Raw genomic sequence first — 14,490 nt, 5'->3', positions numbered from 1 at the left:
AGCAGTTGGGGCTAAAATTAGGGTTAGGGTTAGGGGTAGGGTTAGGGGTAGGGTTAGGGGTAGGGTTAGGGTTAGGGGTAGGGTTAGGGGTAGGGTTAGGGGTAGGGGTAGGGTTAGGGGTAGGGGTAGGGTTGGGGGTAGGGTTAGGGGTAGGGTTAGGGGTAGGGGTAGGGTTAGGGGTAGGGGTAGGGTTGGGGGTAGGGTTAGGGTTAGGGGTAGGGGTAGGGTTAGGGGTAGGGGTAGGGTTAGGGGTAGGGTTAGGGCAAGGGTTAGGGCTAGGGTTGGGGCTAAATTTAGGGTTAGGGTTGGGGATAAATTTAGGGTTAGGGTTGGGGCTAAATTTAGGGTTAGGGTTGGGGCTAAATTTAGGGTTAGGCTTCTTTCACACTTACGTCGGTACGGGGCCGTCGCAATGCGTCGGCCCGACATACCGACGCACGTTGTGAAAATTGTGTACAACGTGGGCAGCAGCTGTAGTTTTTCAACGCATCCGCTGCCCAATCTATGTCCTGGGGAGGAGGGGGCGGAGTTACGGCCACGCATGCGCGGTCAGAAATGGCGGATGCGACGTACAAAAAAACGTTTAATTGAAAAATTTTTTGTGCCGACGCTCCGCCAAAACACAACTGATCCAGTGCACGACGGACGCGACGTGTGGCCATCCGTCACGATCCGTCGGCAATACAAGTTTATGGGCAAAAAACGCATCCTGCGGGCACATTTGCAGGATCCGTTTCTTGTTCAAAACGACGGATTGCGACGAAATGCCAAATGACGCAAGTGTGAAAGTAGCCTTAGGGCTAGGGTTAGGGTTGGGGCTAAAGTTAGGGCTAGGGTTGGGGCTAAAGTTAGGGTTAGAGCTGGGATTAGGGTTAGGGTTTGGATTAGGGTTGGTATTAGAGTTAGGGTTGGCATTAGGGTTACGCTTGGGATTAGGGTTAGGTTTGGGATTAGGGTTAAGGTTAGGGTTGAGATTAGGATTAGGGGTGTGTTGGATTTAGGGTTTTGATTAGGGTTATGGTTAGGGTTTACATTAGGGTTGTTTTGGGGTAAGGGTTGTGATTATGGTTAGGGTTAGTGATTAGGATTATGGATCAGGTTGGGATTAGGGTTAGGGGTGTGTTGGGGTTAGGGTTGGAGCTAGAATTGGGGGGTTTCCACTGTTTAGGTACATCAGGGGGTCTCCAAACACGACAGCCAATTTTGCACTCAAAAAGTCAAATGGTGCTCCCTCCCTTCGGAGCTCTGCCGTGCGCCCAAACAGTGGGTTACCCCCACATATGGGGCATCAGCGTACTCAGGATAAATTGGACAACAACTTCTGGGGTCCAATTTCTCTTGTTACCCTTGTGAAAATAAAAACTTGGGGGCTTTAATATCTTTTTTGTGAAAAAAAAAATATTTTTTATTTTCACGACTCTGCATTCTAAACTTCTGTGAAGCACTTGGGCATTCAAAGTTCTCACCACACATCTAGATAAGTTCCTTGGGGGGTCTAGTTTCCAAAATGGGGTCACTTGTGGGAGGTTACTACAGTTTAGGTATATCAGGGGCTCTGCAATCGCAACATAATGCCCACAGACCATTCTATCAAAGTCTGCATTCCAAAAAGGCGCTCCTTCCCTTCCGAGCTCTGCCGTGCGCCCAAACAGTGGTTTACCCCCACATATGGGGTACCAGCATACTCAGGACAAATTGGACAACAACTTTTGGGGTCCAATTTCTCTTGTTACACTTGTGAAAATAAAAACTTGGGGGCTAAAAAATCTTTTTGTGGAAAAAAAAAATATTTTTTATTTTCACGGCTCTGCATTATAAACTTCTGTGAAGCACTTGGGGATTCAAGGTTCTCACCACACATCTAGATAAGTTCCATGGGGGGTCTAGTTTCCAAAATGGGGTCACTTGTGCGGGGTTACTACAGTTTAGGTATATCAGGGGCTCTGCAATCGCAACATAATGCCCACAGACCATTCTATCAAAGTCTGCATTCCAAAAAGGCGCTCCTTCCCTTCCGAGCTCTGCCGTGCGCCCAAACAGTGGTTTACCCCCACATATGGCACATCAGCGTACTCGGGATAAATTGGACAACAACTATTGCCATCCAATTTCTCCTGTTACCCTTGTGAAAATAAAAACTTGGGGGCTACAATATCTTTTTTGTGGGAAAAAATTTTTTTTTATTTTCACGACTCTGCATTCTAAACTTCTGTGAAGCACTTGGGCATTCAAAGTTCTCACCACACATCTAGATAAGTTCCTTGGGGGGTCTAGTTTCCAAAATGGGGTCACTTGTGGGGGGTTACTACAGTTTAGGTATATCAGGGGCTCTGCAATCGCAACATAATGCCCACAGACCATTCTATCAAAGTCTGCATTCCAAAAAGGCGCTCCTTCCCTTCCGAGCTCTGCCGTGCGCCCAAACAGTGGTTTACCCCCACATATGGCGCATCAGCGTACTCAGGATAAATTGGACAACAACTATTGCAGTCCAATTTCTCCTGTTACCCTTGTGAAAATAAAAACTTGGGGGCTACAATATCTTTTTTGTGGAAAAAAAAATATTTTTTATTTTCACGACTCTGCATTCTAAACTTCTGTGAAGCACTTGGGCATAAAAAATTCTCACCACACATATAGATAAGTTCCTTGGGGGGTCTAGTTTCCAAAATGGGGTCACTTGTGGGAGGTTACTACAGTTTAGGTACATCAGGGGCTCTGCAATCGCAACATAATGCCCACAGACCATTCTATCAAAGTCTGCATTCCAAAAAGGCGCTCCTTCCCTTCCGAGCTCTGCCGTGCGCCCAAACAGTGGTTTACCCCCACATATGGGGTACCAGCATACTCAGAACAAATTGGACAACAACTTTTGGGGTCCAATTTCTCTTGTTACCCTTGTGAAAATAAAAACTTGGGGGCTAAAAAATCTTTTTTGTGGAGAAAAAAATATTTTTTATTTTCACGGCTCTGCATTATAAACTTCTGTGAAGCACTTGGGCATTCAAGGTTCTCACCACACATCTAGATAAGTTCCATGGGGGTCTAGTTTCCAAAATGGGGTCATTTGTGGGGGATTTCTATTGTTTAGGCACATCAGGGGCTCTCCAAACGCGACATGGCGTCCGATCTCAATTCCAGCCAATTCTACATTTAAAAAGTAAAACGGCACTCTTTCTCTTCCAAGCTCTGCTGTGCGCCCAAACAGTGGTTTACCCCCACATATTGGGTATCGACGTACTCAGGAGAAATTGCACAACAACCTTAGTGGTCTAATTTCTCCTGTTACCCTTGTGTAAAAAAAAATTTGTGGGCAAAAAGATCATTTTTGTAGAAAAAATGCAATTTTTTTTTTCACGGCTCTACGTTATAAACTTCTGTGAAGCACATGGGGGTTCAAAGTGCTTGCCACACATCTAGATAAGTTCCGTAAGGGGTCTAGTTTCCAAAATGGGGTCACTTGTGGGGGTTTCCACTGTTTAGGCACATCAGAGGCTCTCCAAACGCGACATGGCGTCCAATCTCAATTCCAGCCAATTCTACATTGAAAAAGTAAAACGGCGCTCCTTCACTTCCAAGCTCTGCGGTGCACCCAAACAGTGGTTTACCCTCACATATGGGGTATCGACGTATTCAGGAGAAATCACACAACAACTTTTGTGGTCTAATTTCTCCTGTTACCCTTGTGAAAATAAGAATTTGTGGGCGAAAAGATCATTTTTGTGTAAACAAAAGCGATTTTTTATTTTCACGGCTCTACGTTATAAACTGCTGTGAAGCACTTGGGGGTTCAAAGTGCTCACCACACATCTAGATAAGTTCCTTAAGGGGTCTAGTTTCCAAAATGGTGTCACTTGTGGGGAGTTTCCACTGTTTAGGCACGTCAGGGGCTCTCTAAATGTGACATGGCGTCCGATCTCAATTCCAGCCAATTCTGCATTGAAAAAGTCAAACGGCGCTCCTTCACTTCTAAGTTCTGCGGTGCGCCCTAACAGTGGTTTACCCCCACATATGGGGTATTGGCGTATTCAGGAGAAATTGCATAACAAAATTTATGGTTACATTTCTGTTTTTACACTTGTGAAAATAAAAAAAATGGTTCTGAATTAAGATGTTTGCAAAAAAAAGTTAAATGTTCATTTTTTCCTTCCACATTGTTTCAGTTCCTGTGAAGCACGTAAAGAGTTAATAAACTTTTTGAATGTGGTTTTGAGAACCTTGAGGGGTGTAGTTTTTAGAATGGTGTCACACTTCATTATTTTCTATCATATAGACCCCTCAAAATGACTTCAAATGTGATGTGGTCCCTAAAAAAAAATGGTGTTGTAAAAATGAGAAATTGCTGGTCAAATTTTAACCCTTATAACTCCCTAACAAAAAAAAATGTTGTTTCCAAAATTGTGCTGATGTAAAGTAGACATGTGGGAAATGTTATTTATTAACTATTTTTCGTGACATATCTCTCTGATTTAAGGGCATAAAAATACAAAGTTTGAAAATTGCAAAATTTTAAAAATTTTCGCCATATTTCCGTTTTTTTCATACATAATCGCAAGTAATAGCGAAGAAATGTTACCACTACCATGAAGTACAATATGTCACGAAAAAACTGTCTCAGAATCAGTGGGATCCGTTGAAGCGTTCCAGAGTTATAACCTCATAAAGTGACAGTAATCAGAATTGCAAAAATTGGCCTGGTCATTAAGTACCAAATTGGCTCTGTCACTAAGGGGTTAAAAAAGTCTTTCAGGTCACTTACTACTACTATGAATTCCATTTTTGCCCAGATTGTTTTGCATGGTGAAATTGTGTAAACTGATCTTAACTGAGGAAAGCAATGTCTGCAGTTTGTTTTTATGTTCATCTGGGTTCTTTTACAATCTCCCCATCACCTAATGAACCATGGCGAAATGCGCTGGTGTACCAGGACGCTCTATCCAGGCAGCAGCCAAGTATATTAACCTTTGTAAATATTGGGCCATTTTTTGAGAAGTATTGTTACCCCAATTGGTGAGATTGTCTTAGTCCTTTATTTATTTGTATTTTTGTGTTATTAGTTTACCATTTATATGTTTCACATGTAATGATCTTTATTCTATTTGTGATTATTTATAAAATGGCACTATCATATGTATTTATTATGTATGTATGTGCTAATAGCTACTGTGACACTTTTCCTGGATTATTGCCTGTCTCTTTCTTCTGACCAACCTTGTCTTGTTGTACTGCCTTTTTATATTTTAAATTTCAAAAACCTGACCGGCACATCCAAACATAGACTCAGTGTGAACAGGTGCTGAACCTAGAGTAGCCAACTCGTATATAGTTAAGTAAATAAGGCAGCACACTGCAGCGCTAGAACATGCAAACTTGAAAAACGAAATTTGAACTGCATTACTGCACTAGAAATATGAAAAATGAGAGCGTTTAGCGCATAAAAATGGCCAATTTTATGTGTACCTGGTAGCCCCTTTACGGCATCTCTCTTAAACCAGGTCCTACACTTGCCTTACCTCGCTGAGAATAAACGTCTCCATCTGAATGGGTACATGTGAAACCTCTTTCTTGACTAAAATTCTCTCTCTATGTGGAGGAGTATTAGACCTGCTGTAATTAAAACACCTGTGGCTAGGAGGCGGAGTGCACGATCAGAAGGCTAGAGAATACATTTCAAAAACCTGACTGGCACATCCAAACATAGACTTAGTGTGAACAGGTGCTGAACCTAGAGTAGCCAACTCGTATATAGTTAAGTAAATAAGGCAGCACACTGCAGCGCTAGAACATGCAAACTTGAAAAACGAAATTTGAACTGCATTACTGCACTAGAAATATGAAAAATGAGAGCGTTTAGCGCATAAAAATGGCCAATTTTATGTGTACCTGGTAGCCCCTTTACGGCATCTCTCTTATACCAAGTCCTACACTTGCCTTACCTCGCTGAGAATAAACGTCTCCATCTGAATGGGTACATGTGAAACCTCTTCCTAGACTAAAATTCTCTCTCTCTGTGGAGGAGTATTGGACCTGCTGTAATTAAAACACCTGTGGCTAGGAGGCGGAGTGCACGATCAGAAGGCTAGAGAATACATTTCAAAAACCTGTCCGGCACATCCAAACATAGACTCAGTGTGAACAGGTGCTGAACCTAGAGTAGCCAACTCGTATATAGTTAAGTAAATAAGGCAGCACACTGCAGCGCTAGAACATGCAAACTTGAAAAACGAAATTTGAACTGCATTACTGCACTAGAAATATGAAAAATGAGGTCCAATACTCCTCCACAGAGAGAGAGAATTTTAGTCTAGGAAGAGGTTTCACATGTACCCATTCAGATGGAGACGTTTATTCTCAGCGAGGTAAGGCAAGTGTAGGACCTGGTATAAGAGAGATGCCGTAAAGGGGCTACCAGGTACACATAAAATTGGCCATTTTTATGCGCTAAATGCTCTCATTTTTCATATTTCTAGTGCAGTAATGCAGTTCAAATTTCGTTTTTCAAGTTTGCATGTTCTAGCGCTGCAGTGTGCTGCCTTATTTACTTAACTATATACGAGTTGGCTACTCTAGGTTCAGCACCTGTTCACACTGAGTCTATGTTTGGATGTGCCGGTCAGGTTTTTGAAATGTATTCTCTAGCCTTCTGATCGTGCACTCCGCCTCCTAGCCACAGGTGTTTTAATTACAGCAGGTCTAATACTCCTCCACAGAGAGAGAGAATTTTAGTCTAGGAAGAGGTTTCACATGTACCCATTCAGATGGAGACGTTTATTCTCAGCGAGGTAAGGCAAGTGTAGGACCTGGTATAAGAGAGATGCCGTAAAGGGGCTACCAGGTACACATAAAATTGGCCATTTTTATGCGCTAAACGCTCTCATTTTTCATATTTCTAGTGCAGTAATGCAGTTCAAATTTCGTTTTTCAAGTTTGCATGTTCTAGCGCTGCAGTGTGCTGCCTTATTTACTTAATTTTTATATTTTAAGTCATCTTAATAAAATAGTTTTTTAATTAATATGGGGATTGTTCTTATCTCAGTCCTGTAACCTGAGTCTTTAGACTGAGGACCTTAGTTGATACTACATGTTGTCACCATTGGTGAAATTTCAGTTGACTTGGAAAATTTACCATTATTCAATGTTTTGACCAATTTTGGATAACGGTTCAGTGCAGGTTCAGCACATTCCAGTGACTTTTAGCCTGTATCCATATTCTGACTAGTAGATTTGGGTGACTTCGGTATCTGTATGTGAATGTCTTCAGCATTTGGAAATATGTATGACTTTTTGAGACCTTCTAGCTCCTATAATTGCCAGACTAATTCAATTTAATTATAGACTCAACAGATATAGTAGAATTAATGGTGGGTGTGGCTATTGAAATTGAACGCAATAGTCGATTCTGTTTACTTAATTGGTTAATTTAGTCGCTGATGGGGCAACTTCTTCACTTAGTGCCAAATTGATGGCTCTGTAGCAAAGACAGAGTATTGGCATACGGGATTATCTGCAGATATTCAGAACCTGGTTACTAGTGGGGAATAATGTTGTCCCTCTGTGATGAGGGTAGAGAGATTGAAGGCTGTGGAGGTGATGAACAGAAAGTTGGATGTTGTGACAATGACCTGTGCACAGCAGAGGAGTCACCTGCTGGTCTGGGAGCATGAGTCATGATGCAAAAGTGATGGCCGGTGGACTGGTAGAGTCTAGCTGTGAAATGGCCTGGCAAACAATAGAGACTAAGGGTACCGTCTCACAGTGGCACTTTGGTCACTACGACGGCACGATCCGTGATGCTCCAGCATCACTGCATTATCGCTCCAGCGTCGTAGACTGCGGTCACACTTCGCAAGCACGACGCTGGAGCGATAATTTCATGACGTGTTTGCGATGTAGAAGCTGTTGGTTACTATGCGCACATCGTATACAATATCGTGCACACCTTTGTTACACGATGCGATCATGCCGCCACAGCGGGACACTTGACGACGAAAGAAAGTTTCAAACGATCAGCTACGACGTACGATTCTCAGTGGGGTCCCTGATCGCAGTAGCGTGTCAGACACAGAGAGATCGTAATTATATCGCTGGAACATCACGGATCGTGCCGTCGTAGCGACCAAAGTGCCACTGTGAGACGGTACCCTAACACTTTAGCAGAGGTAGAATGGAAGAACGGTGTCCCCTGTATTTTGGACTGGCCCCTGATAAGACACCAATACTGGATTAAAGGGGTTGTCCACTCTATGCTTGCCCCTAGTAAAATTCTAAGACTTATACTCACCTTCGGTGTTGGCACCATTCCATTGGTGTCAGCACTGGCTCTGTCAGGGCTCTCATGAAAATTGGTTTGTCACGTGATCCCTGTGGCCAAGCGCTGGCTAGACTCTCCTCTGATACTGACATAAATGATATCTGGAGGAATGAGAGGGCAGCAGCACCTCTCACTTCTGCCGGATGTCTTGATTTTTCCCTAAGAGAGCAGACAGAACAACACCGGACTTGCAATCTCTCAGTCTGCCACTCCACGCATCAGGCCCAATCCATTTCTTTCTCCTCTTTACACCTGGCTTAGGTTCATTCAGCTACTTCAGACAGCAGTGAAACAGTCTCAAATGTCATCAATGCCCTTGATGTTTGTAGATCACTCTGACTTGTGTCTAAAGTAGAATCCTATATACCGGCTGATATACAACAATGTAGCACAAGCTGTTCTCAATCCGCCAACTAACTCTCCCTGCTCTCAATCCACTGACAAATGAAATATTCTCCCCTTATAATAGTATGCACCCTCCACACACAATCACAACTTTCGCTCCACTCAATTAAACTATACTACAGCATGCACAAACTCTCGAGTGCATTAGTTAACCCAAGTCTGCTGCACCTGTCAGTAAAGGAAAGGCAATGACAACATTCCATTACAACCTTTGTAAACAAGCACACATCACAGTCTGGACATCAATGCAGAAACTTAAATGGACAAAAGTCCATGAAGCACCATCACCAACAATGAACTTAGACATGTTATTTGTACAAGTGGTTGGCCTTGGACCAACAAAATAGAACTGTCATACTCTACCCATGCTCTCCATTCTGCAACTATTCTAAGACTAACATCTTCCATAATCCGAGTATCCCACCTCTGTCTGAAGATGTATCTCGAGATTCCCCAGTTTTTTGGAATGCACTACCCCAGAAGATCTGACTAATGTATACCCCCCATTATTTAAGCTTGATTTACAAACACATTTCTATAGACAGATCTTTCACATCAATTCACTAATCTATCTCTTCTCTGTTCCCTCTTTTCCTCGGAATCTGGTCCCTCCTATTCATCTGTCTCCATATGTGGATGCTCTGCATGCATCCAATAGCATTTGCTGACTGCACTTCAACAGATACAGGCTGATGACCGAATTTTGCATCTTAATTGAAATGCCTCATTTATTATAATGATGGCTGGACCACACATAACATGCACTTTTTACCTATTGGGTCCCCCCAATTTTCTTATAGATTGTAAGCTTATGAGCAGGACCCTCACTGTTGAAAAGTGTGCTATTTGGTAATGTTTTCACTGTCTGTAGATGTCCCCACTTAATTGTATAGTGCTTCGGAATATGTTGGCGCCATATAAATAAAATTATTATTTTTATTATGAAGATGATTCTTTACAGCAGTATCAGCTAATGTGTATTGTCTTCTTTTATAAAGGGGAGTTAATAAAGAGGTCTAGTTTGGAAGCTTGCATACTTCATTTATCATTATTACTGTTAAGTTTAATTTGCTTCAAATCTCTACCATTGGCTGTGTAGGTTGTCCTCATAGATATCACATACAGATAGCAAATAATGAAAATTTCATCACCATACAGATAAGACATCACAGTAGAAAAGTATCTTGGGAGCCAAAGTGAATAAACTGCACAGAGCAATCTCTGTGATCTCATGGCCGAGACTTCTACATGTTAGAATTATGTGAGAATTTAGTTTCTGAGTTTCTAAAACGGAATGGGTGGGGTACATGTTTGTTAAAGTCTTGACAATATGAATATATCTGAACCACATTTAATCCAAAATTAGTAACTACAAGTTAACTAAACACTTTCTTTGCAATGTTTAATGTTCTAACCATTTTGTATGAAAACTTTTGTAAGAAACTGTAATTTTGTGAGACAATGCAATGATCTTTCTATCTTTAGCAGGTGCCTTAAGCTTTTCGTCTTTTAGTTTTGGATATTGTTGGATGTGCAAAATCTCCTCCATTTTTTGTGTGCAGCTATACACGTGTGTCCCAAGATATAGGTTGACTTGTGATAAATTCATCAATGTGTCCCAGTTCAGTCACTATAACTCTTCAGGGAGACGTCAGTTAATCATGAGCAGACAGTCGCATTGTAGCCATGCAATATTTTTCTTTTAGTAAAAAGGATCAGCACTGGTTTGTCTATTAGTGAGCTTAACCACCAGTAATGCTGATATTTTCCAACATAACCTGAAAGTTAAGCTGAGCTAGAAGCAAAAATATATATTGTTGCAGAAAGATTCACAATAAACAACATATAGACATGATATGTAGCATAAAACAATGTTAGGGCATATTGGGAAAGTGTTGACCTTTTTAGACCCCTACTGATTTTAAGAATGATGAAGGAACAGAGGTCACTTTGGCGTTTCCATTTCTCTTGATTCTAGTGAATCAGGCTGCGTTTTAGTTCCTGGCACAGTGGGTGTCCTGGAGGGCCACTGTGAAAAGAAGATCAATAATGCCGCAGAGTCCTTCAAATCTGTTGAGCGACTAGAGTAAATTTCTTGGGTGTCATTATCATCGTGTTCCCATGGTTGCTGGAGAAGTGCTGTTATAAGGATATTTTTTTGGATCTCTTTTTACAGAATTCTTTTAAGGTTTTCTAGGTTTTAACATGTAAAGCACATTCCTAGGATATGTTGATATGTAAAAGGGAGACTTATGACGTTTGGGACCATTAACAATATGAGAACTCATGGGTTTGTGGTGCTTGGTAAATTGCTATGGCTCCTTCACAGTTTTTTCCAGACTGAGGAGTAGTCTCATTCCGGAATCGTCATGTGTACTACAGTTCAACCTCGTTCACTTAATTTGGGCTAAGATGCAACATCAAACACCTACCATCAAATGGAGCAGAAGAAAGGGAGATCCAGTATGCTTCTGAAGATAAAAAGATTTATGGCTTTATTGTCCACAAGTTAAAATCCATCTCACATTAGCAAGAGATTCAACTGAAGCACACAGGAACATAAAACTAGTCAGCTGTATCTCTTGATGGTGTGAGTTGGAACCATAAATCTTCAGAAGAGTGTTGGATCTCCCTTTCCTGTGCTACATGGTATATGGAATGCCACATCTAGTCCATGGATAAAAATTCCGGAGGCGCTTCCGTTTGAAGTTTTATTCCCAGTGTGTGGTCCAATCTGGTCTCCGACTAAATAACCAAACTAGTAGGAACACTTTGCTATTCCAAAACACTTGGTTTATTCGTAAAGGTTACAAGTTTAAAAAATCCTACATGTCCATTAAAAAGGATTGCTAAAAATGACAAGTGTCATAAAAAGTGGGAACATGTAGTGTGGGTACATAACACGTTTCTGCTCATAAAGAGTCTTCATCAGGTGTATCAGGTGTAAGATGGCGGCCTGACGAGTCCTTGAGGGGAGATATGTGTCATCGCGGCTATTATCTGCTGTGATGTGAGCTTGGAAGCATGCTCCAGCACATATAGTGCGGAGAGAGTTATCAGGCCATTCCAGGGCCGGGTTTTACGAGCAGTCATAAGGGATGGGTAGGAATGATTGCTCACATATCCCAACCTCAGGGGTGTGGTTTGGCAGATAAAATGGAGAACGAGTTTCTCATTCAGTGTCTGTGGCTGGAGGTGTGTAGACCTCCAATGTGTATTGCTAAAGGCACTGACCTGAGCGGGCAGACCCGCAGTACTATATGGACCACTTATTTTCAATTTGTTTTCACTTTGTGCCAGAAAAGGCTGTGTTTTGTTTTGCCATCTGGAGTGGTTTATGAACGTTGAATAAACTTGCCTGGACATTGCTGCAATACCGTTTCCTGTGCCTACCTCAAACGCAGGCGTACACAGATTTTTCTCCCTGATTGTCATGATTGGAGCAGGGTATATTAAAACTATCTCTTGTTCCCTTTCTTAGTTTAGAATCTAAGGCATCTATGGAGAAAAGTACTCCATTTGTCTATTTCTTGACACCACTATAGAGAAACAACATAATCACCTTTTTATTTTCATTAACAAATATTATTTGCCCAAGGGAAAATCATTTGTATAAGCATTTGAATTGAATGAATGTTAAATTATCTTTACCGATCTCCATCTCGTAATGCTCGAATTTGCATTCCAATTAAACAAGCAAATAAAGGTCCTGTTCGTCCACCTGGTAATAGATCTTCCACTAAACCTCCCAGCCACACATCAATGTTATCGGGATGTCCATACAGCTCAAGCATTTTCCTTCTGGTGTTCTCTTCAGAAATAACAGTTTTCATATCGAAAATTGAATTAAGTCTTGATAGCCCACAAAACTCTCTCCAATCATTGTATCCTTGAAAAAAATCAAACCTCTTTGAATATATCTGATAAAAAATAAGATATTGTTCAATTCATATACTTGTGAGACCCTGGTCTTAGAGTGATAAAATAAAAGAGCATAAAAATAAGAGTTAAGCAAAAAGATTTGCAGTTTCAGCCATGTGAGTAGTCTGGATGATAGACATGTGAACCATATCCAACCTGCCAGCACCTCAGCACCTTTTTTGATCAATATGACTGCACATCAACATCATTATGGCATGATACATTCATGATGTTGTGCTAGGCCTTCTAATCAGGCAAGATCGGCAAGGAGAAGTTCAGGAGGGCTCTGGTCTTGCAACCACGGACTACCGAAGTGGCCACTGGACCAAGTTCCTGCAAATGCTTTTGTTCAACTCTACTTTTAAAGTACATTTTACAGATAATATGAGGATGTAATAAAAATTTGTTGTATAACTGGTTTACAGCCACTGGAAATGAAAGGGATTTCCGGCCTTAGACTACAAATCTGCTGTCACTTTACGTGACTGGAGACTTGTGAATGCTCACATTGTGCGCATTGTGCACTGTGAGGATTCTTTGGTATTGGCACCGGGAGTGGTGGGCTCGTGTCCGCAAGTATTCCATTTACATACATGCGGTCATGTGCTCACTAGATTTGCATGGCCCTTCTCAATGCATCTAGTCAAAATGTGGCTGGAAGTATGCAAATGACTGCCGGCTCACGGCTCCGAAACAGGAGATTCCTCACAGTGTGCAGTGCGCATGATGTGAAGATTCACAAGTCATATCAAAAAAATACAGCACTCAGACTTGGTGTGATGCAAAAAGGTTTTTCAACACCTTTATTGTAGCCAAAAAAAAGAAAAAGGTAATCATAGAAATACAAGAACAGACGTGTTCAAATCAGACCAAACCCAACGTTTCGACCCACCTGGGTCCTACTCATGGGCTTGCTTGGTTTCCAGTGATATGCACATATATGGCAACTAAAGAAAGCAGAAGGGCAACTTCTCTAGTACGAGTCCTGTCTCTAAGGTATTCTGTAGCAGCGATGCCCAAAACAGTCCAAGAGGGTATACGGGAGATGGTAGATCTACATGCCCTGTTAAATATAGCCGGACTGAGCGTACTGAATAGTCCTGTACAGACTGCGCACTAGTGCCAAGAAGGTTAAGCCTCAAAAGAATGATGGTGGATGGTGGATAGTAGAATCCTAAAGTTCCTGTAGAGCCTGGAGTACTGGACCTGAGAGGTCCTGGGTACGCAGTGTGAAGAAGAGGTGGAGCAGCACTCCCGTGCCTAGCTCAGGGCAGTGCCGCTCCACCTCTTCTTCACACTGCGTACCCAGGACCTCTCAGGTCCAGTACTCCAGGCTCTACAGGAACTTTAGGATTCTACTATCCACCATCCACCATCATTCTTTTGAGGCTTAACCTTCTTGGCACTAGTGCGCCGTCTGTACAGGACTATTCAGTACGCTGGGTCCGGCTATATTTAACAGGGCATGTAGATCTACCATCTCCCGTATACCCTCTTGGACTGTTTCGGGCATCACTGCTACAGAATACCTTAGAGACAGGACTCGTACTAGAGAAGTTGCCCTTCTGCTTCCTTTAGTTGCCATATATGTGCATATCACTGGAAACCAAGCAAGCCCATGAGTAAGACCCAGGTGTGTCGAAACGTTGGGTTTGGTCTGATTTGAACACTTCTGTTCTTGTATTTCTATGATTACCTTTTTCTTTTTTTTGGCTACAATAAATGTGTTGAAAAACCTTTTTGCATCACACCAAGTCTGAGTGCGGTATTTTTTTGATATGACTGTTCGGGCCTTCGGGTCTGTTTTACCAGCACCTTGAGTATCTCCGATCTGAGTGCATACCATTATTTCT

The 14,490-nt window shown here is 41.9% G+C and overlaps 1 protein-coding gene across 1 annotated transcript in view; it reads right to left on the bottom strand.

Annotated features, from left to right (window-relative positions):
• Positions 1–14,490, bottom strand: part of TPO (thyroid peroxidase) — a 241,509-nt gene that overhangs the window by 66,867 nt on the left and 160,152 nt on the right. The window contains exon 9 of the mRNA XM_069726806.1: positions 12,368–12,605. Coding sequence (XP_069582907.1) covers positions 12,368–12,605 — 238 coding nt within the window. The remainder of the gene's footprint in view (positions 1–12,367; positions 12,606–14,490) is intronic.

The sequence above is a fragment of the Ranitomeya imitator genome, chromosome 5 (genome assembly GCF_032444005.1).
Source record: "Ranitomeya imitator isolate aRanImi1 chromosome 5, aRanImi1.pri, whole genome shotgun sequence".
Classification (NCBI taxonomy): Eukaryota; Metazoa; Chordata; class Amphibia; order Anura; family Dendrobatidae; genus Ranitomeya; species Ranitomeya imitator.
This window is presented reverse-complemented; position numbering and strand designations above follow the sequence as displayed.